This window comes from Tamandua tetradactyla, chromosome 24 (genome assembly GCF_023851605.1).
Source record: "Tamandua tetradactyla isolate mTamTet1 chromosome 24, mTamTet1.pri, whole genome shotgun sequence".
NCBI lineage: Eukaryota > Metazoa > Chordata > Mammalia > Pilosa > Myrmecophagidae > Tamandua > Tamandua tetradactyla.
Window position 1 is genome coordinate 39,861,550 of NC_135350.1, and position 25,278 is coordinate 39,886,827.

General features: G+C 39.7%; 1 protein-coding gene across 4 annotated transcripts in view; it reads right to left on the minus strand.

Annotated features, from left to right (window-relative positions):
* Nucleotides 1–10,829: 10,829 nt before the first annotated feature.
* The window catches only part of AFF1 (ALF transcription elongation factor 1), a 230,891-nt gene continuing 216,442 nt past the window's right edge, over nt 10,830–25,278 (minus strand). For all 4 annotated transcript variants that reach the window (XM_077142909.1, XM_077142910.1, XM_077142908.1 and 1 more), the window contains 5 exons: nt 20,556–20,692; nt 19,896–19,967; nt 19,330–19,467; nt 17,214–17,437; nt 10,830–16,091 (listed from right to left, as the gene is read on the minus strand). In XM_077142909.1, coding sequence (XP_076999024.1) covers nt 15,970–16,091; nt 17,214–17,437; nt 19,330–19,467; nt 19,896–19,967; nt 20,556–20,692 — 693 coding nt within the window. In that variant the 3' untranslated portion in view covers nt 10,830–15,969. The remainder of the gene's footprint in view (nt 16,092–17,213; nt 17,438–19,329; nt 19,468–19,895; nt 19,968–20,555; nt 20,693–25,278) is intronic.

Genomic DNA, 25,278 nt, shown 5'->3' on the forward strand with positions numbered 1-25,278 from the left:
TCTACCTAAATTGATTTATAGATTCAATGCAGTACCAATTAAAATTCTATAAACTTACATTGCAGAAATAGAAAAACCAATAACCAAATTTATTTGAAAGAGCAGGATGCCCTGAATAGTTAAAAATATCGTGACAAAGAAAAATGAGGTCTCACACTACCTGACTTTAAGACATATTATGAAGCTACAGTGGTAAAAATAGCATGGTACTGCATAGAGATAGATAAACTGATCAATAGAATTGAATGAAGTTTTCAGCTATAGACACTCTCATCTCTGGACAATTGATCTTTGATAAGGCAGTCAAGCCAGCTCACACTGAACAGTCTCTTCCATAAATGGTGCTTGGAGAACTGGATATCCATATGCAAAAGAATGAAAGAGGATCCATATCTCACACCTTTACAAAAACTAACTCAAAATGGATCAAAGACCTAAACTTTAGAGCTAAGACCATAAAACTTTTAGAAGAAAATATAGGGAACTACCTTATAAAACTTGTAATAGGAGGCAGTTTCCTAGATCTTACACCCAAAGCATGAGCACTGAAGAAAGAAAGAAAGAAATGGGAGCTCCCCAAGTGCATCGAAGAACTTTGTCAAGAAAGTAAAAAGGCAGCCTACAAAATGGGAGACAATATTATCAGATAAGGGTCTAGTATCCAGAATATATGAAGAGATTGTTCAAATCAACAACAAAAAGACAACCCAATTACAAAATGGGCAAAAGACCCAAACAGACACTTCTTAGAAAAGGAAATACAAATGGCTAAAAGGCACTTGAAAAGATGCTTGACTTCCCTATTAAGGAAATGCAAATCGAAACCACAAATGAGATATCATCTCACACCCACCAGAATGGCCATTATCAATAAAACAGAAGACAACAAGTGCTGGAGAGGATGTGGAGAAATAGGCACATTTATCCACTGTTGGTGGAATGTCAAATGGTACTACTGCTATGGAAGGCATTTTGGAGGTTCCTCAGGAATTCTAAGTATAGAATTGCCATATGATCCAGCAATACTATTGCTGGGTAACTATTCAGAGGACATGACGGCAAGGACACAAATGGACATTTGCACACCAATGTTTATAGCAGCATTATTTACAGTTGCCAAGAGATGGAAACAGCCCAAATGTCCATCAACAGTTGAGTCGATAAACAAGATGTGGTATATATATATGATGGAATATTACAGCAGTAAGACAGAATAAAGTCATGAAGCATGTAACAACATGGATGGACCTTGAGGATATTATGCTGAGATTAGCCAGAAACAAAAGGACAAATACTGTATGGTCTCATTGATATGAGCATTAATGAGTGAACTTGGAGAATTTCAGTTAAGGACAGAGGTTATCAGGAGATAGAAATAGGGTAGGGATTGGATAATGGGAGCTGAAAGGATACAGATTGTGCAACAGGACTGTTTTTAAAAATTCAGAATGAATAGCACAATACTACCTGATTGTAGCACAATACTACCTGATTGTAGCACAATAATTTAAGTACACTGAATGAAGCTGAATGTGAGAATGATAGAGGGAGGAGGGCTGGAGGAACATATGAAATCAAAAGGAAAGAGACAATAAAGACTGAGATGGTATAATCTAGGAACACTTAGAGTGTACAATGATAGTGACTAAATGTACAAATTAAAACATGTTTTTGCATGAGGAAGAACAAAGGAATGTCATATTGCAGGGTGTTGAAAATAGGTGGTCATTCATATTTTAAAACCTCAACTTCTGTGTGAGAGTAAAGCAAGAAATGTTTACTTGGTGCAGAAGTTATATTCTGAGTAGTGCATTTTCTAATTTAACTTATATGGACAGTTTAATTGAACACTTTAAGTACATGGAACCTTGAGTAAGGCATGAGATTTTATAGGTTTGCTAGGTTACTGTGATGCCCCAATAAATCAGAGTGATTTGAACAGTGAATAAAGAATTATTGCAGAGTCCCTGTCATGGTTAGGGACAGGTGTCAACTTGGCCAAGTTGTGGTACCTGTTCATCTGATTGGGCAAGCGCTGGCCTGTCTGTTGCAATGAGGACATTTCATAGGATTAGGTCATGATCACGTCAACTACATCCACAGCTGATTCCATTTGTAATCAGCCAAAGGGGAGTGTCTTCTGCAATTAGTGATGCTAAATGCAATCATGGGAAGCCTTTTAAGGAGGACTCAGAGGAGACAGGTCCCATTCCTGCTTTGGCTGGTGAGCCTCTCCTGTGGAGTTCATCCAGGCCATCCATCGGAGTCATCGGCTTCGCAGCCTGCCCTGTGGATTTTGGACTCTGCGTTCTTACGGTCACGTGAGACACTTTCATAAATTTTATATTTGCAAGGGTTCCCTGTTGATTCTGTTTCTCTATAGAACCCTAAATAATACATCTTGGTACCAGGAGTGGTTCTTAAGGAACAGAATCTTAAAAATGGGTTTTTATGAATGGTTTTCTACTCTGACTGAACTCAGAGACACTAAGGACTCTGATTCCCATAATCAGAATGACACTCCCAATCCATGGACTGAGTTGGCAAAGGAGATAGTCAAAATATCATCATTCGATTCTCCTAATGCTTCGCTTGTACGAAGCCAGACTCTGGGGGATAATGTTTTTTACACCTTTACAGAGTTTTGTAGAAATAAGAGTTATAGAGATGTTGGTTGGTTGTTGTTAGATACACTGTCTACATTAAAGGGTGAAAGGGATGGGCTTAAGGCTTCAAACAAGAAGCTTAAGCACCGTCTGAAAGATGTAAAGGTTTCTATGAGTATCCTGAAGGAAAATTTTATTTCCTGTAGCCATAGACTTGAGATCTCTGAAAATCAGACTCAGAATCTTATTGTTAGAGTAGCAATTTTACAACGTAAACTGAAATCTCAGTCTTGCATGGTGTCTGCTGTTAAAGTGAGGGCATTGATTGGAAAGGAGTGGGACCCTGAAAAATGGGATGGTGACATATGGATTGATAATGATGTTGGGGGTGAGGTTGAAACCCTAGACCATGCTGAGCCTTCTTTAGATAACCCTGTAATAGCCTGCCCTGAGGACATAGCCGCCCCACCTCCAGCCTGCCTCGAGGAATTGGCCACCCAACCTCCTCCTGAAGGGATTAGCCCTAGAGTTATTAATCCTGTTTCACCAGATGAAACTGCAAATGAAAGCCCTGAAGCAAATGGCTTGGAAGATATTTCTAATTCTTTTCATGACCCACCCCCACCACCCCTCATTTCTTCTAGACCTATAACTAGACTAAACTCCCAACAGGCCCCTAAAGGTGAGGTACAAAGTATCACACATGAGGAGGTACGTTATACTCCAAAAGAACTGTGTGAGTTTTCCAATTTATATAGACAGAAATCAGGGGAATATGTGTGGCAATGGATTTTAAGAGTGTGGGATAATGGTGGGAGGAATATAAGGCTGGATCAGGCTGAATTTATTGATATGGGCCCACTAAGCAGAGATTCTGCATTCAATGTTACAGGTAGAGCAGTTAGAAAAGGTGTTAACAGCTTGTTTGGGTGGTTGGTTGAAACATGGATCAAAAGGTGGCCAACATTACCTGAGGTTGAAATGCCAGAACTGCCCTGGTATAATGTAGATGAGGGGATCCAGAGGCTTAGAGAGATTGGGATGTTAGAGTGGATTTATCATGCAGAGCCTGCTCTTACACCCCAGGAATGTCCAGAGGATGCACCTTTTACCAGAACAGTGAGAAATAAGTTTGTGAGACTAGCACCATCATCCCTCAAGAGCTCTGTGGTTGCACTTCTCTGTAGGTCAGATATTACTGTAGGAACTGCTGTCACTGAGCTGGAATCCTTAAACACAATGGGGATGACGGGATCCCGAGTTGGCAGAAGCCAGGTGGCAGCACTTAATCACCAAAGACAGGGTAGACGCGGCTATTATAAAAGACAACAAACTCAAAGGAGGCATCAAAATTATATGACACGCAGAGATTTGTGGCATTGGCTAGTAAATCATGGGGTGCCTAGAAATACAATAGAAGGGCAGTCTACTAAATTCTTGTTGGAGCTGTATAAACAAAAGAGTTCTAGGTCAAGGGAAGAGAAGTCTAACCTGAATTACAAAAACACAGAATCACGGCCCCTTAATCAATTTCCAGACTTGAAACAGTTTACAGACCCTGAGCCCCTTGAATGAAGGGGAGGCCAGGTCCCTATGGGGGAGAAACCTGTTTCACTGCCACAAATTTATACTGTTAACCTTCCTCTAAGTCTTCCCCAAGGAGACCGACGGCCTTTTACCAGGGTAACTGTGCATTGGGGAAAAGGAAATGATCAGATATTTCGGGGATTATTAGACACTGGTTCAGAAGTGACATTAATTCCAGGGAACCCAAACGTCACTCTGGACCACCAGTCAGAGTGGGGGCTTATGGAGGCCAGGTGATCAATGGAGTTTTAGGTCCGTCTCACAGTAGGTCCAGTGGGTCCCCGGACCCATCCTGTAGTTATTTCCCCAGTTCCGGAATGTATAATTGGCATAGACATACTGAGCAACTGGCAGAATCCCCACGTTTGTTCTCTAACTCGTGCAGTGAGGGCTATTATGGTGGGAAAGGCCAAGTGGAAGCTACTAGAACTGCCCCTACCAAGCAAAATAGTAAATCAAAAGCAATACCGTATTCCTGGAGGGATTGCAGAGATTACTGCCACTCTTAAGGACTTGAAAGATGCAGGGGTGGTGATTCCCACCACATCCCCATTCAACTCTCCTATTTGGCCTGTGCAGAAAACAGATGGGTCTTGGAGAATGACAGTGGATTATCGTAAACTCAACCAGGTGGTAACTCCAATTGCAGCTGCTGTTCCAGATGTAGTATCATTGCTTGAGCAAATCAATACATCCCCTGGTACCTGGTATGCAGCTATTGATCTGGCAAATGCTTTTTTCTCGATAGCTATTAGTAAGGACCACCAGAAACAGTTTGCTTTCAGCTGGCAAGGTCAGCAATATACTTTCACTGTCCTACCTCAGAGGTATATCAACTCTCCAGCCCTATGTCATAATCTTGTTCGCAGAGACCTTGATCGTTTCTCCCTCCCACAAGGCATCACACTGGTCCATTACATTGATGATATCATGTTGATTGGACCTAGTGAGCAAGAAGTAGCAACTACTCTAGATTTACTGGTAAGGCATTTGCGTGTCAGAGGATGGGAGATAATCCAACAAAAATACAGGGGCCTTCCACCTCAGTAAAATTTCTAGGTGTCCAGTGGTGTGGGGCATGTCGAGATATCCCTTCTAAGGTGAAGGATAAATTGCTGCATCTGGCCCCTCCCACAACCAAAAAAGAGGCACAATGCCTAGTTGGTCTTTTTGGATTTTGGCGACAACATATTCCTCATTTGGGTGTGCTACTCCGGCCCATTTATCGAGTGACCAGAAAAGCTGCTAATTTTGAGTGGGGACCTGAACAAAAGGAGGCTCTGCGACAGGTGCAGTCTGCTGTGCAAGCTGCTCTGCCACTTGGGCCGTATGATCCAGCAGATCCAATGGTGCTGGAAGTGTCAGTGGCAAATAGAGATGCTGTCTGGAGCCTTTGGCAGGCCCCTATAGGAGAATCACAATGCAGACCCTTAGGATTTTGGAGCAAAGCCTTACCATCTGCTGCAGATAACTACTCTCCTTTTGAGAAACAGCTTTTGGCCTGCTACTGGGCCTTAGAGACTGAACGCTTAACCATGGGCCACCAAGTTACCATGAGACCTGAGTTGCCTATCATGAGTTGGGTGTTGTCTGGCCCACCAAGCCATAAAGTTGGGCATGCACAGCAGCACTCTATTGTAAAGTGGAAATGGTATATACGAGATAGAGCCAGAGCAGGTCCTGAAGGCACAAGTAAGTTACATGAAGAAGTGGTACAAATGCCCATGGTTTCCACTCCTGCTGCCACATTACCTTCTCTTTCCCAGACCAGAGCTATGGCCTCTTGGGGAGTTCCTTACAGTGAATTGACTGAGGAAGAGAAAACTCGGGCCTGGTTTACAGATGGTTCAGCATGATATGCAGGTACCACCCGAAAGTGGACAGCTGCAGCATTACAACCCCTTTCTGGGGTGTCCTTGAAGGACAGTGGTGAGGGGAAATCCTCCCAGTGGGCAGAACTTCAAGCAGTGCACCTGGTGGTTCATTTTGCTTGGAAGGAAAACTGGCCAGAGGTGCGTTTGTATACTGACTCATGGGCTGTTGCTAATGGTTTGGCTGGATGGTCAGGGACTTGGAAAGACCATAATTGGAAAATTGGTGACAAAGAGGTCTGGGGAAGAAGTATGTGGATAGACCTTTCTGAGTGGGCTAAAAACATGAAGATATTTGTGTCCCATGTGAATGCACACCAGAGGGTAACTTCAGCAGAGGAAGATTTTAATAATCAAGTGGATAAGATGACCCGTTCTGTGGATACCAGTCAGCCTCTTTCCCCAGCAACTCTAGATAATGGAGGTAAAGAAGAGTTTTCTTGGAATATAGGAGATCCCCTGGAGCATCTATTAGTACTACCATGCCCTGGGATTAAAATCAATGGAAAACTGCAACAACACAATCCAGGCAGGACCAACTAATGGCTCTGAGACTTCAGGAATGAAGGTTTGGGTCATCCCACCAGGCAAAGAACCACGGCCAGCTGAAGTGCTTGCTGAGGGGAAAGGGAACATGGAATGGGTAGTGGAAGAAGGTCGTGATAAATATGAACTTCGACCATGTGATCAGTTACAGAAACGAGGACTGTAATGCTGTTTTGTTCGTGTTATACTATTTAAGTTGTAAGATATCAAGTTTAAGAATGAATGTTGCCCAAGGATTTGCACCCTATTTTTGAGAGATTTAATGTGTTTTCAGTTATATGCAGGACAGTTGAGTATTGTCAGGTAAAAGAAAAAATGTGTGCTTATTTGTTTTCATTTGGAAATTAAGTATGGTGGTGCCAAGTTGACAAGGGGTGTACTGTCATGATTAGGGATATGTGTCAACTTGGCCAAGTTGTGGTACCTGTTCATCTGATTGGGCAAGCGCTGGCCTGTCTGTTGCAATGAGGACATTTCATAGGATTAGGTCATGATCACATCAGCTACATCCACAGCTGATTCCATTTGTAATCAGCCAAAAGGGAGTATCTTCTGCAATTAATGATGCTAAATGCAATCATGGGAAGCCTTTTAAGGAGGACTCAGAGGAGACAGGTCCCATTCCTGCTTTGGCTGGTGAGCCTCTCCTGTGGAGTCATCCAGGCCATCCATCGGAGTCATCGGCTTCGCAGCCTGCCCTGTAGATTTTGGACTCTGCGTTCTTACGGTCACGTGAGACACTTTCATAAATTTTATATTTGCAAGTGTTCCCTGTTGATTCTGTTTCTCTAGAGAACCCTAACTAATACAGTCCCCTTGGTGGAATGGGGAGAAAGGGGGAAAATTCAGCTTCCACACATGGAGAATTCCTGATATTCTTGCAAGCAGTGGGGAGAACCAAATCAATAGGCCAAACCCTCAATCTTTCGGTGTGTTCCTATGAAACTTGTCCCCACAAAAGATAGGCTAAGCCTACTTAAAATTAGGACTAGGGTGGTGCAGTGGTGGCTCAGTGGCAAGAATCCTCACCTGCCAATCTGGAGACCTGGTTCAATTACCGGGAGTCTGTCCATGAAAAAAAAAAAAAAAAAGGTCTAAGACTCACCCCCAGAGAACCTCTTGTTGCTCAGATGTGGCCTTTCTCTCTCTCAGCTGACATGGCAAGCAAACTCACTGCTCTCCCCCTCTCTACACGTGACATGACTCCCAGGGATATAAACCTCCCTGGCAATGTGGGACAGAAATCCTAGAATGAGCTGGGACTCAGCATGAAGGGATTGAGAAAACCTTCTTGACCAAAAGAGGGAAAAGAGAAATGAGACAAAATAAAGTGTCAGTGGCCGAGAGATTTCAAACAGAGTTGAGAGGTTATCCTGACGCATTATATAGGTATCCTCTTTTTAGTTTATGGAGTGGCTAGAGGGAAGAGCCTGAAACTACAGAGCTGCGTTTCAGTAGCAATGTTTCTTGAAAATGATTGTATAATAATAGTTTTCACAATGTGAATGTGTGATTGTGAACACCTTGTTTCTGATGCTTCTTTTAACTACAGTATGGACAGATGAGTAAAAAATATGGGTAAAAAAAATAAGTAATTGGGGGAACAAAGATTAAAATAAATTGAGTAGATTGAAATACTAGTGGTCAATTAGAGGGAGTGGTAAGGGGTATGGCATGCATAAGTTTTTTCTTTTTTCTTTTGCTGGAGAGATGCAAATGTTCAAAAAAATGATCATGATGATGAATACACAACTATGTGATAATATTGTGAGTCATCAATTGTAACCATGTCAAGAATGTTTGTATGTCTGTTCGTTGTTGATAAAAAAAACATTAAAAATATATATATTGGAAAGTCCCCTGGGGGATGGGAGACAAACTATGGAACTATTAAACTTTGTCATGGGGAAACCCCAATACTATGCCAAACATTAGGGACTCCCAAGTCAATAGGACAAGCCCTTGCTCTTGAGGCTTGCTCTCATGAAGCTTACGTAGGTAGCGGAGAAGCTTAGCCTACCTATAAGTATGCCGAAGAGTCACTTCCAAAAGACCTCTTTTGTTACTCAGAAGGGGCTTCTCTCTCAGTGCAGGTCTGCAAATGAAATAATTACCCTTCCCACTATGTGGGACATGACATCCAGGGTTGATGGTCTCCGTGGCAACATGGGACATGATTCCCAAGGACGAGCCTGGCACTGGCATCATGGCATCGACGATGCCATCCTGACCAAAAGGGGAAAAGTGCTAAAAAAAAAAAAAAAGTTATCAGTGGCTGAGAGAGTTCAAAATAGTCAAGAGGCTATCCTGGAAATCACTCTTATTCAAGCTTCGGTTAGACATTGCTACCCATCATAGTTTGCCAAACCCCAATAAAACCATTCCTGCTAACCCTAAACAACACCTAGGACTTTGTATGAGATCCTACAAAGTTCCATGGACTAGGGTAACTTCCCAGAAACTTACACCCTCCAGATTGGTTCCTGAAATACAGATGGGGGTTAACCTCTCAAGAACATCAACTAGTTCCATCCCCCTACCCCATATTATCAACAGCCCCTTTCAACATGAAAAAGTTATTATGGACATAGCTCAAATAACCCTAAGGAGTGGGAGAAAGATCAAAGGAGATGGTAGAGTTATACAGAGAAGGCAGAGTTTAAGAAATGAGTATGACTGGTGAATCATTATATTGATATTTTAGTCTCCAGTCTTGGGGCAGCTAGAAGTAAAAGTCTAAAATTGTGGAATTGTAACCCATACTAAACTCTGAAATCTGTTCTACAACTAATTGTTGTGGTTTACTTTGAAATTTATTGTTTTTTGGTATGTATGTTATTTTTCACAAAAAAGAAAAAGTCAATTGTGATGATAAATGCATAGCTCTAAGATGATCCTGTGAACTGTTGATTATACACTGTGGATGATTACACAGTATGTGAATATAGAAAATGTATCATAAAAATTGCATTAAAATAATAAAAAAAGGGGAAGAGAAAAAATAAAACAAAAAAAGAAAGGGAAAAGAAAACAATTGAGGGTGGGGGGCAAGGAAGGACTATTCTGGATTAATAGACATAATGAGACATAATGATCAATTCTAAAGCATAAAATTGATTGAATTCTGGTTTCAAGAACAAAACACTGGGTGGTGCGATGGTGGCTCAGTAGCAGAGTTCTTGCCTGCCATGCCAGAGACCCAGGTTCAATTCCTGGTGCCTACCCATCCAAAAACACAAACAAAAAAACACTAGAGATGTTCTAACCCATCTTTCAAGGCCTACTTCAAACTTTTTTCCTTGACAATCCTCTCAATCAACAAAAATGCTTCCTTTTTCCACACTTGCCAGTGTGCCTTGTACAACAGTTACTGCTTACCTGTCAATTTTACTGTAAGCTTTCGTAGGGTGGGTCCATGTTTTTAAAGCACAAGACATCAACTTCATTTGTGAGGAAAAATGAAGGAAAAAAAGGAGGAGGTGGGGAGTGAGTTCTTTATCAGCATTCAGGCAGAGACTAAATAGTCAGCTATAAGGATGTTCTGGTGCAGGGAGGGGACATATATTGTCAGCCACCAGTTTCTGGGCGTTTACTCTATGTGGGACACTATGCTAAACTCTCTCTACACATCATCTCAATGTGATCCTTGCAAGTCATGTGAAGTAGATACCAAGATACCATATCAGCACAGTTTATAAATGAGAAAAGTCCAGATAAGTCATATAACTTACCCAAAGTGACAACTAGCAAACTGGAGAGTCAGGATTCAAATCCAGGATGTCAGTGCTTAGGCCTGTTCCCATTTCGTGAAACCACTAGGGTAGAATATTATTTCTTTAAGGTGGCAAAGGGATAAGAGACCAGATGGCTTTTAGATTCCTTCCAATACTAGCATTCTACAAATCTGCCTACGCAGCAACAAATGGAAAATAGGTAAACTTGGTCACTACTGCAGCTGGCAGTTGATGTTGGGCTCAGAAGCCATGCTAGTTCTATTCGGCTCATTTACGTATAACGACAATCTTGGAAAGAAACCAAATAGAAGGATGAACTATCCTATGCCCTCACTTCTTTCTGTGTTTCAACTATAAATACATACTGCTATTGAGAACTCATTAGTTGGTGAGACTGTCCTTGGATATAAATGCTATTTTCTAAAGCAATAACTATTTGAAGACTTAGTTTGTATAAAGTGAAAGCATGGATTCAACGCCAAAAATTTCTCTAAATTTTTATTTATTTTTACAGCTCAATCCTCTTGTGAAAAGGAACGAATTTGAAGATGAACCAGTCAATTACATTTTTTTTAAACAGCAATTAATCCTCATTATAGAGAACAAGCAAAAGATCTGTGGCACATTATCTTTGGAAAGATCTTTTGCTAATTTTTCTTCTAAAAAAAAAACAAAAACTATAATTCTCTCACAGATCAGGTATGTCTCTTTCAAAGGACTATACAAGGCAGCTAAATTTTATCCACAAAAGCCCCAACTTGCAGTTCTGTTGCTGAAGAAGATAAAATACACGAAGACCCCTTATTAATCTATGTTGCACATCTTCCCATCAAGAGCATCACTGCTTCCCTAGCCTACATACAAAATCATTGTGGTGAATAGACAGCTGGCACATTATTCCACAGTAATGAAAGAAAAATCATATTATTTTAAAAATAGGCCAGTAATTTTTCAACTGGATAATCTATTCCTTTTTTCTTTTTAACAATTTTAATAATACCAAGATTTGACTTTCCTCTAACGTTATAAGAAAGCAAAAAATATATAATATAATATAATATATAATGGTAATAAATAAAAAAGGCAACCCTGCTAAGGTATCATCCAAAACATGATCACATTCAGGAAAAAAATTTAAAACAAGATTTGGGACACACACACGTACCTCCTCACACACACACTGACAAGAACAGTGTATACTTGGTATCTGAAGGGGATGTGCAGTAACTTTAACAATACATGTTGATGGCCTGAACAAAAGGCGAAGTTAATACTGCCTGTGTTAAGCATCACTTAGATATCTACTTTTAAGCAGAGCAAATTACCATCCTTAGGTCAGCCACTGCCTGCTCTGACCATGCAGCTTGGCTAGCCTTAGCTGCCAGTGGTCTTATTCCCTTTTCCCCCCACGCTGATAAAGTCCTATATAGGCTCACGGGAGCTGTATGCTCTCTCCTCAATCTCTCACGCTCCTTGTATAGGCAATTCTCTACCTATCACAGTACCTGTTGATATCTGATGCAGTGAGACAGAATACAGTGTGATTTTCCCTGGGACCATAGGAAATGTATTGCCACTTCTGAAAGGTGATGGATGGTGCTTGTCTATTTACCATAAATAGGAACAAAAAGTATGGCCCATGCCCAAAATTCATAAAGAGATGTGCCTTCTCAGTCATTGAAAAACCAACACAACTGCATTGTATTTTTGAGGTGTATATGGTAGAAATACCACTTGTAATGTTTGAAGCAGAATCCCCAACATGTTATTCTGCCACTCTACCTGCACCCATCCCCAACAAAATGACAAAAAATAAAAAAGGCACATGAAAATATCTTACACATCCATTAATTCTAAATGGGACCAAAAACACAAAAAAAGAGGCAGCCCACTAGAAAAAGGGAAAGAACAGGTACCGCTGTAATCAATCCTGAAATCATTCCACAGCCACAATGCACAACTCTCACTTACTAGTGAGAAAATCTATACTCCTGTGTTTCTAAAAGAAGCCCAAAATATTCTTGTGAGATTTAAATACGGCTAATCAGTGATGGAGGTGGAGAGTGCCATAGATAAAGTGGCCAAAGTTTTTCCAAAGATTTTGTGTAATGTCTGGGAAAAGAAACTGTTTTTAAAAAGTTGAAATAATTTTTGGTGGGAGATATATCTTTTTTTTTTTTAAGTACAATTCTTATATGAAGCCCAACATCAAGCCTTATTTGATTCACTTACCTTACAAGTCATAAATATACCTCGAACTTTATGAAGCATAAGAATAAAAGGGACAAGACCCATGTAACATCTCCTAACGCCATGGGAAGACAAAAATAGCATTATTCATAACGAGGCTTGGTTAGTAAAAGTATAACAGATATATCCATTTCAATCAGGTCTTGTTCACTCTCTCTCTAATGTATTACATATTTATATAATCTCAGCCTTCCCTATATTACATATGAGTTTTTTGTTTGTTTGTTTTGAAGGATACAATATTTTCTTTTTGCTTCTAAAAATTACTGAACAGGGAAAAAAAAAACTTGTAATGGTAAGCTCTTAATCCTACTAACAATATTTAAGATAACAAATAAGGCAAGTTTTCAGCCAGGAAGGGGCAGTTTGTTTGCTTCTAAATATCCTGAGCTTTGGAATTAAAGGATATAATGGACAAAATAGTGGTCTAATTTGTCTAGAAGAAATAGCTATATGTTTTGGTCAAAACAGACCTATAAAAAAAAGATCCTTTCATTCAAAAACCAGATGCTTTTCCCAATCAATAATGTCATATTATCCTTCTACTGCAATTCTATCCCTCATACTATGATGGCTACACCCTCCATCTCTCTCCATCACCGTTAGCACATGGCCTTAAGTTTTTCACATTTTTAACCCAGTGTAATTTGGTAAAGTTCAGGAAAGTGTCTTTCTTTGTTTAGTAGGGCTCCTAGTCTGACTAAAATATAAGTTCATTCATTCACATTTTAATTATTTCCAGAAAGGACAGAAACATTCAACACTTTTAGAAGTAAAACAGTGTTCCATTTCCTATTAAACACATACACAACACACCCACACTCATAAAACTGTAGTGCCAAAGGCAAGATTTTACACTCCATATTCGCTCCTTAAGATGTTTTAAACCTCTACATTTGTTTCACTGTGAAGTATATACTATTATTGTTATAACTTCACTTATTCCAGGGCTTAATTTTATAATGTAGCCCTTTCAGTTACCTCTCAATACAAATTCTGCCTTTGGAAGTTTAAGCATGCAGTGAAAAAGTGCAAATGATTTTTAAAAATCCTTTAAATATATACAACTGTAACAGCAAAAAAGACCTTGTGTGAGTATTATAGATTCATCAACTACTGACTATTACATACTCTATTAAAAAGGGAGCCATTAGGAATTCTCTTTTAGGTACAATGCACATTGCAGTATGAACTGGAAATATCCAATGATTAAGATAGTACATACTGATCTATGCAAATTTTTTTTTTTGTTTTTCAAGGGACAAATAAATTTTTAATATAGAGATCAAGAAAAAAACCCCATGAAGAATAAGGCCACTGAAGAAGCGATCTGTTCTTCTAGAAATGGCTGAGAAATCTACTTGGAAATGTCTTTAGTCAAGGGAGCACTATGGCGTCCTGAGAGAACACACAATGCGGCACAATCTGCACTGATCAGATCTGTCATAGAGGACATAACCCTTCAACATTTATAGAGGATTGTTTGGGGAGTGATGGAGAAAAGGGAACGGAGTCGGCCAAGGAAGTAAAAAAAAAAAAAAAAAAAAAAGTTGAATAAACACATACGCCTGACACTGGTGCCTTGTGCCCCACAAAGTTGGACATACAATGCCATAAGCATACAACTGCTATCAGGCAATTATCGTGCATTTAGCAACAGGTTGTTGTTAAAAAGGACCACAGCTTTGCCTTAGACCACCATTAATGAAACCAGTTCATCAGGATTATGCACCAAAATATATATTTACCAAACTACTCAAGAAAGTTCTTACACTTATCATATGGACCTTAGAGTTCTTCATTATAAAGATGGTGCTTCCTTCTTCACTAATAAATGGGTACGAAAATGTCTAACATGCTCGGTAGGAAACAGACCATGTACAGTGGCAGGAGGGGGCTGAAGGGGGAAAGAAATTAATAATCAATTTTAGAGCTAACACACTTCAATTTTAATACATGTGCAAATTCTACTTCTTGCTAAAAGGGATAAAAAGAATTGGCTTTTAAAAACACTGCATGGAAAATAACGTTTCCAATAAGAACCTTCAAAGTTTCAATGAAAAAGAAAACCTGTGCTTATGGGCATGTGGGAATTCTGAATGTGTTCCTTCATTTTAGGTCATTTAGAATGAACTTGATTTAATGTAGATAGCATGGCAATAATCACTTAAGGGAAGGCCACGGTTTTTCTTCATTCTAATCAAAATGTAGGTGACTGAGAACACTCTGGAGTAAAGGCATGTGGTGACGGTTTTTAAAAAAACTCTAATTAACCACTCCAAATCTCCACATATTCTCAGGAGTTAGTTTTCTCCAGACAATCAAGGGCTCTAAAAGTCTAATTTTGCTATAAATATAAAATAATTTGTAGCAGAAAAATATAGCCTCTCTAAGAAGATTTCATTTCTCTTTGTTCACTGACAAAACTCTAAATTGGTTAGACAACACAAGTTACCACATTACTGTAGACCACAGATCAGCACCTCAAATTCCAGCTCTACTTAAAACAAAAATGAAAAAGAACTTTAGCCTTCTGCTCAGATATAAACATTGGTTCCCTTCTTCCCCATGGTAGGAAATTCAAATATAGTCAATGGTGACTGCCTGGCAGAGAGAGCCTTTCACTCGAACCTGGGGTGGAATCGGCACCAAGTCCTCCATGAGCGCTTGGAGATCTCAGGATGGCTCCCAGTGGGCTGTGCTCCTCTCTCTTCACTGCACTGACTTTCAGCACAGGGACGGAGACATTAGAGCAGGGCTGAACGTGCAGTACTACAGGCAATGGGGGTCACCCTCGATTTCATACACTGCGACAATATTTGGTATCATCAAAGTCGCTGTTCGTTGGCAGAAAGTGGGGTAATGGTGGAGTCCTTTCACAAATTACGTTTTCTCGATGATTGTTGGAATTTATTAAACAATTATTCGCCTCAAAACTTCAACAACAACAAAAATCATCCACAAATCCCAACACCAAAAATCATTGTTGAAAAAAAATTCCTTCTGGGAATGGACTAGTGTGGCTTCTGAGATGATATGAATTTGCTTTCAGAGTTGAAATTGCATCTCCTGACCTCATTTCATTTGCAACTTTCATCCTGCTGGTTAAAAAAATACAGAAATGTTTCTAGACCATTCACACTACCATTTAGGCTACATTGCACTTCCATCCTTCAGTTAGGAAAGGCAAGATCATCTCTGCTTCTGCATAACCATAGTGTTCACCCAATGATCTCACAGTTCTTGAGAATTTAAGTGGACAAATGTCCTTGCCATCTCGAGGTTGGTGTCCTGATGAGACAAATGTCGGAACTATTTTTGAGATTTCCAATGTGCAAAAAAGTTCCCAAGGCATTGAATCAACCTGGGCCTCTGTTAAGGTGTTTTGGTTATTTGTTTGAGCCGCCGAAAACCCTGTCTTGTATAGTGCACCAGGTCCATCAAGCTGCTGTTGAGGGCCAGGGCACACACACCTGTGCTGAGCTGAGCAAAGAACTCTGCAGAAAAAACAGAACCAAAAGCAGGTAAATACACATGCAGACACAAAACAACAACAGAAAAACAAAAGGTGACTTTCCAGAAGTTATGTCCCTACAATACCCTGCTCTTCATCTGTCACAACAACAAAAAAACATGATATCTAGTGTAATTGCTCACCAATTCTCCACATCCCCCCACTAGATGAGTAGGGTAGGAACTCGGTTTGTTTCATAGTTGAATCTGTAATGCCTAGCACTATGCCTGTGCACCAAGAGAAGTATTCAATTTATACTTTTGGATCAATGGATGTATGAATGGAAAGGAAAAAAAAACCCTATCAAAAGCATCATGAATTTGCTAAGAAAGATAATAAAGTTCTGTGAGGATGTGGAAAAATAAAATGACTATAGCCAGCTTCTTCCCTACAGCCAGGAAAATACACGTAATGGCCTTCATCTGTATCACATACAATCACTGACTTAGGGGTCACTGGCACTGACATGAAACAGTACCCCTAATAGCGTGCTTTACCATTTCCTACACCGAGGATTTCTCCAAGGGCCTTCTTTTGCCCTAACAAACCTCTAGAATACTTATTAGGCCATCTTATTCCTGTTGTCTTTAGCCATCTTAACATATACTGAAAGCAAACAAACTGAGTATTTGGGTTAGTCTATTTCATATCCCAAATTTGTTGAGCCCAAGAATAACCAGCGACTTTCCTTCTCCAGTTGCTTTTTGCTAGCATAGTCCATTTGCCAGCATTTCCATTCAGGAGTGATAAAGACCTAGAACTTCTGAAGGGGCGAGATGTTGAAGTCCCTTAAGTTTTGCTAAAATCCAGCTCCATGCCACAGAGCTCAAGAAAGAACTGCAAGGTGATGAGTACACAACCATGCGATGATACTGTGAACCAGTGACTGTATACTTTAGATGGATTGTATGGTGTGTGAGTATATCTCAATAAAATTAAATTTGGAAAAAACTAAAGAACTGCAACTAGGCAGAATTTGGAGACTTGAGGAAGGGATACCTAGAGATTTCCTTTTATTTAACAAAAAGAAAAGAAAATACAAACCAACAAAGTTATTCTCTCCCATTCCCCAAACTGCAGTAATTACCACCACAGAATCATTTACCTTTATTCCTCCTTGTAAGTGCCTCAGCCTGTTCCCAAAGATCAAAGGCAGTAAGGACGTGGGAAGTGATGGTGACATAGGAGGATGTCATGTTTTGGATAGCGACTGGGGTACTGATGGTGGCCGTCATCCCGCTGCTCCCTCCACTGCCAGCACTTGACTGGAACCCTCCGGAGCTGGCAGGAGATGGCATTGGAGACAGAGGGGATGGTGTGCCTGTGCTTCTGGAGGGTGGAAGACAAGAGAGAGAACTGGTTAAAATCACACAGACCCCCAGATTACAGATTCCCCTGTCTCTGGAACCACAGACCAAGTCACAAAATTTCAGTTGTGAACCAGCCAAAGATGCACTTCTAAAGTCACTCCTACAAGGTCAAAGAGATACCCCCTCACCTTCAGTACTTTTGGCAATCTATTTCCTAAACAAAGTGGGATGGGGCCCAACAAATGGAAAAAATAACACCTGCCTCAGGGCAAGGTCTCCCTTAGTGGACAGAGAGTAAAGTGGGATATCAGGTGGGGATTCCAAATGTTCTTTCCCACACCATGTACATATTCTACTTCCTCTCCATGGACTCCCTCCCTCCCACTGAACCCAACAGCAACTTGCACACAGTGGGACACTACTTTCCTCTGGGGGATGCTCCTAATCTCATATATATATTCACTCACTCACTCACTCAGTCCACCACACCTGAGGACCTACTATGCTCCTGGTACTCTTCTGGACACTGGGTCTTTCCAGTGTCATGGCTTCCTTTCCGCCACCACTTTAATTAACCTCTTTCATTGCATTTATCGTATTCCACTATAATTTTTCTATCTATTCCTTTTCCTGGGGTCATGAGCACCATGAAGTCAGAGATCATTTCTTTTTAATCCTCAGTGCTAAGGACAAACAGGCTCTTAGTAAAAATCTGCTGAATCAGTGAATGAACTGACACGGGACAGCCTACAAAGAGATTGGGCAAGAAGTGGTATGCACAGGAGACGTACAGTCGTATCCACTGTATACCCAGGTATGCAAGTTAATATGTGCCTTGAGGTAGAGCAGATGAGAACAGATAAGTAAAATCACTTCAACTCAAAAAGAAAGCAGATACCAAGTGGAAAGACTAGCCTCATGATATGGGTACAGCTCCCTTTTGGGCTGCATGGATCATAAATGTACTCAGAAAAATCTGTATTTTAAAAAACCAGAGTGCTCCAAGAAGGTGCCAATTCTTGTCAGTTTTGTTCTTGCCATATCCCCAGTACCTAGAACAAAGTCTGGTACAAAGAAGGGCTCAATATGTACTGGATGGACAAATGGTTGAAAGGAGTTGTTTTAAAATCATGTGATTGACAACCTATTAGGTAAGAACAGTATTTTGTAGGTAGGAGCTGTAAAGTATTTCCAGAGGTGGGATGTTAAGTTACTTGTCAATCAGGACTTTCTTTTTTAAGAGAGACCATATAGGAGTCTCTTCTTTTGAATGTGCTAGGAACGGGACAATTTCCTAAGTGATATTCTTAAAACAGCAAAATCTAACAGAACTGGACACTATTCAACAAGTATGACCAAATTAAAAAAAAAAAAATCCTAGGCAGGAACTACAAGAGAGAAAATTCTGTCTTCATCTTAAAACCACCTAACACAAGAATTCTAGTTTTCAACATCTCATGGCATATGTAAACAATTTCAACTCACAAAGTGGGGATAAGAATTTTGCTAGAGGTAATCATTCTGATTCATCATCTTACTGGTGCAGGTCCTAGAGAGTGTGGAAGGCAAATGGTTCTAGAATATTCTTGCTTACTGAAATGCCAAGAAGACACAGCATATGAAGAAAGGACCCTGAATCTGTCTGTTATTTTGGGTTCTTAGTTTTATCTAAAGATCCTTACATTTTGTCATTATATTCTATGCAATTATCTTTTTATGTTACTCAAAAAGCAAACACTTTGATGTGCAACTATTCCTCAAAAAGGCTAAAGATTTAAGTCTGAGCAGCAAATCAGCACATAGATGAAGTACACACCTTTTTTTGAAAAGACCACGTTATATGCATATATAAATGAATGGCAAATAAGGGAATGAATCAATTTTGGAGATTTAAATTAGTTTTGTAGTTACCTTGCAATGCACGGAGAAGGGGCCTGGGCAGCTTTGGAAGAACTCTCGAAGTGTTCATTAAGTGTACGAGAATACTTCATTGCTGTGTCTTTCTTACAACGAAACATCGCCATGTTCAAAATGGACTGGCAGCGCATACTACAAACAGAGAACGGAGGAAAAGTGAAGTACTGCCTTTTGAACATGACTGTCCCTACCTTTTACAGACTAATGATTACACTGGGTTTTCTTCATCTACAGAAGAAACAAGACTTTCTCAAGAACCTTACTGCACTTTTCACACTTATCAAAAGTAATGACTGGGTTGGTGGGTGGGGATGACAAAACTACACAAGGGTGCAAGAGAAGTCACAAGACAACAGCATTCACCGAGTCATCAGTAAGATGGCAGTAGATGTCACTTCATAATAATTAACTATCAAAGGGATTAATCCCCTTGGCCACACATTCAATTTTTTTCAGCTGTTAATTCACTTTTCATCATTTCTCCCATAAAGAAAACAACTTCAGAATCTTTTTGTAACATCAAACGATGCAAAGATAAATTCAAAGAAAACAGTACACACCATAAAACAGCAAATATTTTTTCTTGTGTTGGTGGTGTGGCATCTGAGAAGGATTTTAATGACATTATGAATCTGTAGGAAAATATAAGAGTGCACCAGTTTAAACAAAGGAAGTTAGGAAATTCCAGACACAAATAAACCTTATTTTGTTTGTCCCAGTTTTATATTGATTTTTCCTGAAGACATGAAGACATGAGAGCAACACAGAAAAGTGAGGCGTAAAAGCAATGATCCAGGCCATACAGAAAATCAGATGAGGATGTGTCTCTACCTGGCCTGTCTACTTGCTTGAAACTAACTAGAACTGTGCCCTTACTAAGTCTCCTGTTGAAATGCAGATAATACACAAAGAAGAGAGCTGTAACTGAGAAAGGCCATCTGATAAAAAAGCTAAACTGAAAAAAACAAATGAACTCTCCCTGAAAGGTTTGGCATTTTACCATGCACTTGGCAAAATGATGTAACTGCACCTAGTTATTCTGTTCTCACACATCACCTAGAATATAGTTTTAGTTTAGCACACACGCAAAAAGTTCAGAGCCTAGTTCCATTTTTAAGGTCCCTTCTATTGAGCTATCGTCATATGGATTCAGCTGGATTAAAGCAATAAAGGTGAGGAGAGAGAAATTAAGAGGAAAGCAAAATTACTTTGGCACTTACTTAATGAGATCTACAGTTTCTGAATATACAGAATAAGCTGACTTTGATGCCGAACTTTCAGACTCCAGTGCAATTCCACACTCAATAAAGGATAAGACAGCTTCCAAGTACTTAAATGCCTTTCCAACCTTGTCTGTCTGTAGGAGAAAAACATGTTCATTGTTAGGCCTAAGACAGACATTTATTTGGTTTCTCACCCATATTTTTTATTGAAACTTTTTCCTGCTTAGTTCAATAAGGACTAGAGTAAAAGTGGGAGACTAAACGAATTCAAAATGATAAACTGAAGCCTGCACTTCCAACCTACCAGAGATTTTTCTTTCAGTAAAGATTTGTTTTGAAAAAGAAAACAGGTCTACGTTAAGACGACTCTCAAAACCTCATGAAATAGTGCATTCAAACTAAGGCAATTGATTACCTAGTCTCTTTGTTGTTAATGTGCAGTTATTCCTATACAACTTTCTCAAGAAAAGATTATTCTACACACCTACAGTAATGCAGATAATGCAGATGTTTTTGGTATGTGTTGAGTATCTTATTATAAGTAGATAACACTTACGTGGCTTATGAGCATCTTAGATATATCATCTAACAATGGTCAGACTGTTAGATTAAATGCACAATAGCTGATTTAATCTCCTGTGGTGTCTGGTGTAAGTGTGCAAAGTCATACCCTGAGATGACAGGGATAAAACTTGAGAGTTCCTTAAAGGGAAAGTGGCTGGTCACCCTAAACTGAATATATACTTTTTTAATCACCTAACAGTCTTCTCACTAAGTGGCACCTGGCCAACTCAATACATGAGACTGTGATGAGTGGTTCTCTACACATAATATATGATTTTTATCATACATTGTAAAAGCAAGTGATTAATGGGACATTTGCAATTATGTTTGTTGTCTCTACTAATGCTATCAATTTGACGTGTTCAAAAAGAGGGGAGGAAAATAGTAAAGATAGGAGTAGAGTATAAGGATAAGGTGTGTAGGGCTGCTACTTAATTTATACAGTTAATACTTAAAACCCACAGGCCCTGTGCTGCATTCCATGAATAGGAACAGAAATGAGTCCTCCCTTCAGTGAGCTAACAACACCACTATTTCAACATATATCATTTTTGTGTTTTGCTGGTAGCTGAACAAATTGGATTTCAGAGTACCCAGCCTTCTAGAGTAATAATATATATTTTTTTTGTACGGGCAGACACAGGGAATCAGACCCAGGTCTTTGGCATGGGATGCGAGAATTCTGCCACCGAGACACTATCACACCGTCTTTGCCCAGTTTCTTTCAAACCATTTTGATTTTTAAATAATTTTTTTCCAGAGAACTCAAAGCTCAAAAAAAAAAAAAACAATGATCAAATTAGCATGCCCCAATGAATTAGCAGTATCTCGCCTGATTGGTTTGCTTCACTGATGGGAACCTAAGTCTCTAAATTTATTTATTAAGCACCACTACTTTCATGGAATTTCCAAAATTAATATTGGGCTTAGGGCAAGAACAAAAGAAACTACAACACAGTAATCTGCCAATGTCCCCTTCCTGAGGTAAGTATTTTACAAAGCTAATAATAAAAATATCCTTGAGATAACGCTCTGTATATCTCCTGAGACAGTTTTCAAGCAGTAGAATTCTAATTTCCCTACCCAACAACCAATGAGTATGGTGAGGAGGTGAAATACACTCCTGTACACTCAGTTATGGGATGTCAAATGTATATCTCTGAGATACTGTGGGATTAAGCAAGACTATTACAGAGAGGGGAGCCATATATGTTATTGTCCAAGATGGGTTATTTTGAGAATTAAATGGGATACTATTAAATTATAAGATGGGACAAAACAGGCAGAAACTGGGCATACTAGGATGTATGGTCACTTTAAGTAGAGAGGAAGGTAAGCATACGCACAGTTTTTTTAAAAAAAGTTCTCCGTAGTATTAACCTTATTTGTTTGAGCAGTGAGTGAATCAAGTGGAAAGTGTTCAAATGTCAAGTAAGTTTTAGGTGACTGGCTGACAAAATACTGAATGTTTACTCTTTCCCAATTAAGGCAAGTCTATAAAAACGTCCAAAGTAAGGTATCTTTCCCTTTAGGAAATATTTTCATAGCCTCAGAACTGTAAACTTGCTACTTAATAAATCCCCCTTTTTAAAAGCCATTCCATTTCTGGTATACTGATACTGGCAGTTTTTACAAACTAGAACACTCACTTTGCAAAATTACAGAGTGAACATAAATTGACAGGCACAGGACTCATTTTTTCTTTTTTACCTTTACTAACAGTCTCCATTTCTACATTCTTCTCCAGACCTATCTCCTGCCTTTTCCTATCTCCCTGTAGTACTCCCTTTAGTACTTCTTGTAAAGCTGGTCTCTTATTCACAAATTCTCTCAGTGATTGTCTAAAAATATTTTAATCTCTCCCTCATTTTTGAAGGCAGTTTTGTTGGGTGTAGACTTCTTGGTTGGCAGTTTTTCTCTTTCAGATTCTTAAATATATCATAATACTGCCTTCTTGCCTCCATGTTTTCTGCTGAGGAATCCACACAAAGTCTTACCGAGTTTCCCTCGTATGTGATGGATTGCTTTTCTCTTGCTGCTTTCGAGATTCTCTCTTAGTCTTTGACATTTGACAACCTGATTAGTAAGTGTCTTGGAGTAGGTCTATTTGGATCTATTCTGTTTGGGATCCACTGTACTTCTGGGATCTGTAATTTTATGGCTTCCATAAGAGATGGGAAATTCTCAATGATTATTTCCTCCATCAGTCTTTCTCTTTCTTTTCTCTTTTTCTTTCTTCTCCTTCTGGGACACCCACAACATGTATATTTATGTGCGTCATGTTGTCATTCGATTCCCTGAGACCCTGCTCATATTTCTCCAATCTTCTCCCTATATTTTCCTTTGTATCAGATTTCAGATGTCCAGCCCTCTAGTTCACTAATCCTTTTTGCTACCTCTTCAAATCTATTGTTGTAGGCTCCCACTGTTTTTTTCATCTCTTCTATTGTATCATTCATTCTTATAAGTTCTGCGATTTGTTTTTTCAACTTTCAAGTTCTTCATGTTTGCCTAATATCTTCTTTATATCCTACTTCAACTTGATTTAATTTTGATGAGATTTTGCATGTCTGTTCGAACATCCTGTATTAATTGTTTCAACTCTTGTATCTCGTCATTTGAAATGTTGGTTTCTTCCTTTGACTGGGCCATAGCTTTGATTTTCCAAGTATGACTATTTTTTGTTGCAGTCTAGGCATTTGATTTCCTTAGTTTATTCTGGAGGTTGTTTTCACTCTTTTACCTAGGGTTTTCCTGCTAGATGGCTTTGTTCTCTGTTTTTTGACATTCAGTTCAACTTATTCTAGACCTCTAGCATAGGTTCTGTTTGATCAGAACTATCCCGTTCTTGTTTTTGTTCTTGCCCTGCCCATACTGGAGTCTCTTTCTGAGAACGGTCTCCTCAGATACTATATACCCTAGTCAGAATCTCCCAGACTAGACAAGCCCAGGTCTCAGGAGGAGAGGGTAGCCAATATCAGTTTTCCGAGGGTGAAACCCAGAAGGTAGTCAGACTTTCCAATGTAATCTCTCAACTGTGTTTTTCCTGTCCTGCCCAGCTTGTGACGGCTGTCTGCTCAGGGTTTCCCAACCAGGTTAAAGTGATGCGATACCTTTAATTTCAGCAGACTCTCCCTGCCAGTGGTGTGGATGAGACAAAAGTGATAAAGTAGGTGGACTCTGACTGCTTCTGTTATCCAGTCCCTTGGGCCTGAATTCCTTAAAGGAGGGCTTTCATTTGAACTAGGCCCTGCCCCCCTTTTCTTGGGGAAGATATGCCCTTTAGGGAATTAAGCCCTTTCACGTGACTTTGTCTCTCAGACAAGACTTAGATCTGCCCTTGTCTGGGGCAGTGCTGGAGCCTGAGAGTGCTTGCAGTTCTATCTAATGAGCTGTTTAAGAAGAAAAAAGAAAAAAAAAAAAAAAAAGAAAAAAAAAAAAAGAAAAAGGCCTTTTCAGAGCCAGGCCCCTGCCTTTTGGTTTGCCAATCAAGAGCTTGATTTGGTATATGGCTCTATGTATCTCTAGGATCTATATACACCCTTTCCTTGGGGTTCAGTCCTTTTCCAGTATTTTGTGCTGTCCAACTCAAAAAGCCTCTGGTTCTCAGCCCCCACCTCTTCTGCTGGGGCAAAAACTCTAGGGTCCTTCAGTGCTTATTCCAGGTTTATCTGTTTTGGGGCCTGTTTTTTTTAATTCTGCCGTTGGAGCTTGTTTGAGTTAAGCCCTTGATACTACTAAAGTCTGTTGACTTCCCCTCTGGAAATCAGCCTGCTGTATCTGTGGGGGGAAGGTGCTAGCCTCCACAGTTTGGGGGACTTACAGGTTGGCATGGGATCTCAGCCGTTCCACCTAGTCTAGACTGGTGTATACTGTGTGTCTAATTACTGATGCTCCCCCAGCAGTTGTTCTGTACTGTTCCTGGCTATTTACTAGCTGCTCTGGAGGAGGAACTAAATTCCACACCTCACTATGTAGCCATCTTGCCCCACCTTCAGGACTCATTTTTTTTTATATCCAAAGAACTGTTTCAGTGGGACAAGGGAGCATTCAGGCATTACAACACTGCCAGATAAAACGAATTTCACTCATTCATACATGAAACTTGTGATGAATAGGTACTTTGTATATCTGCCCATGACCAGACAGAATCAAT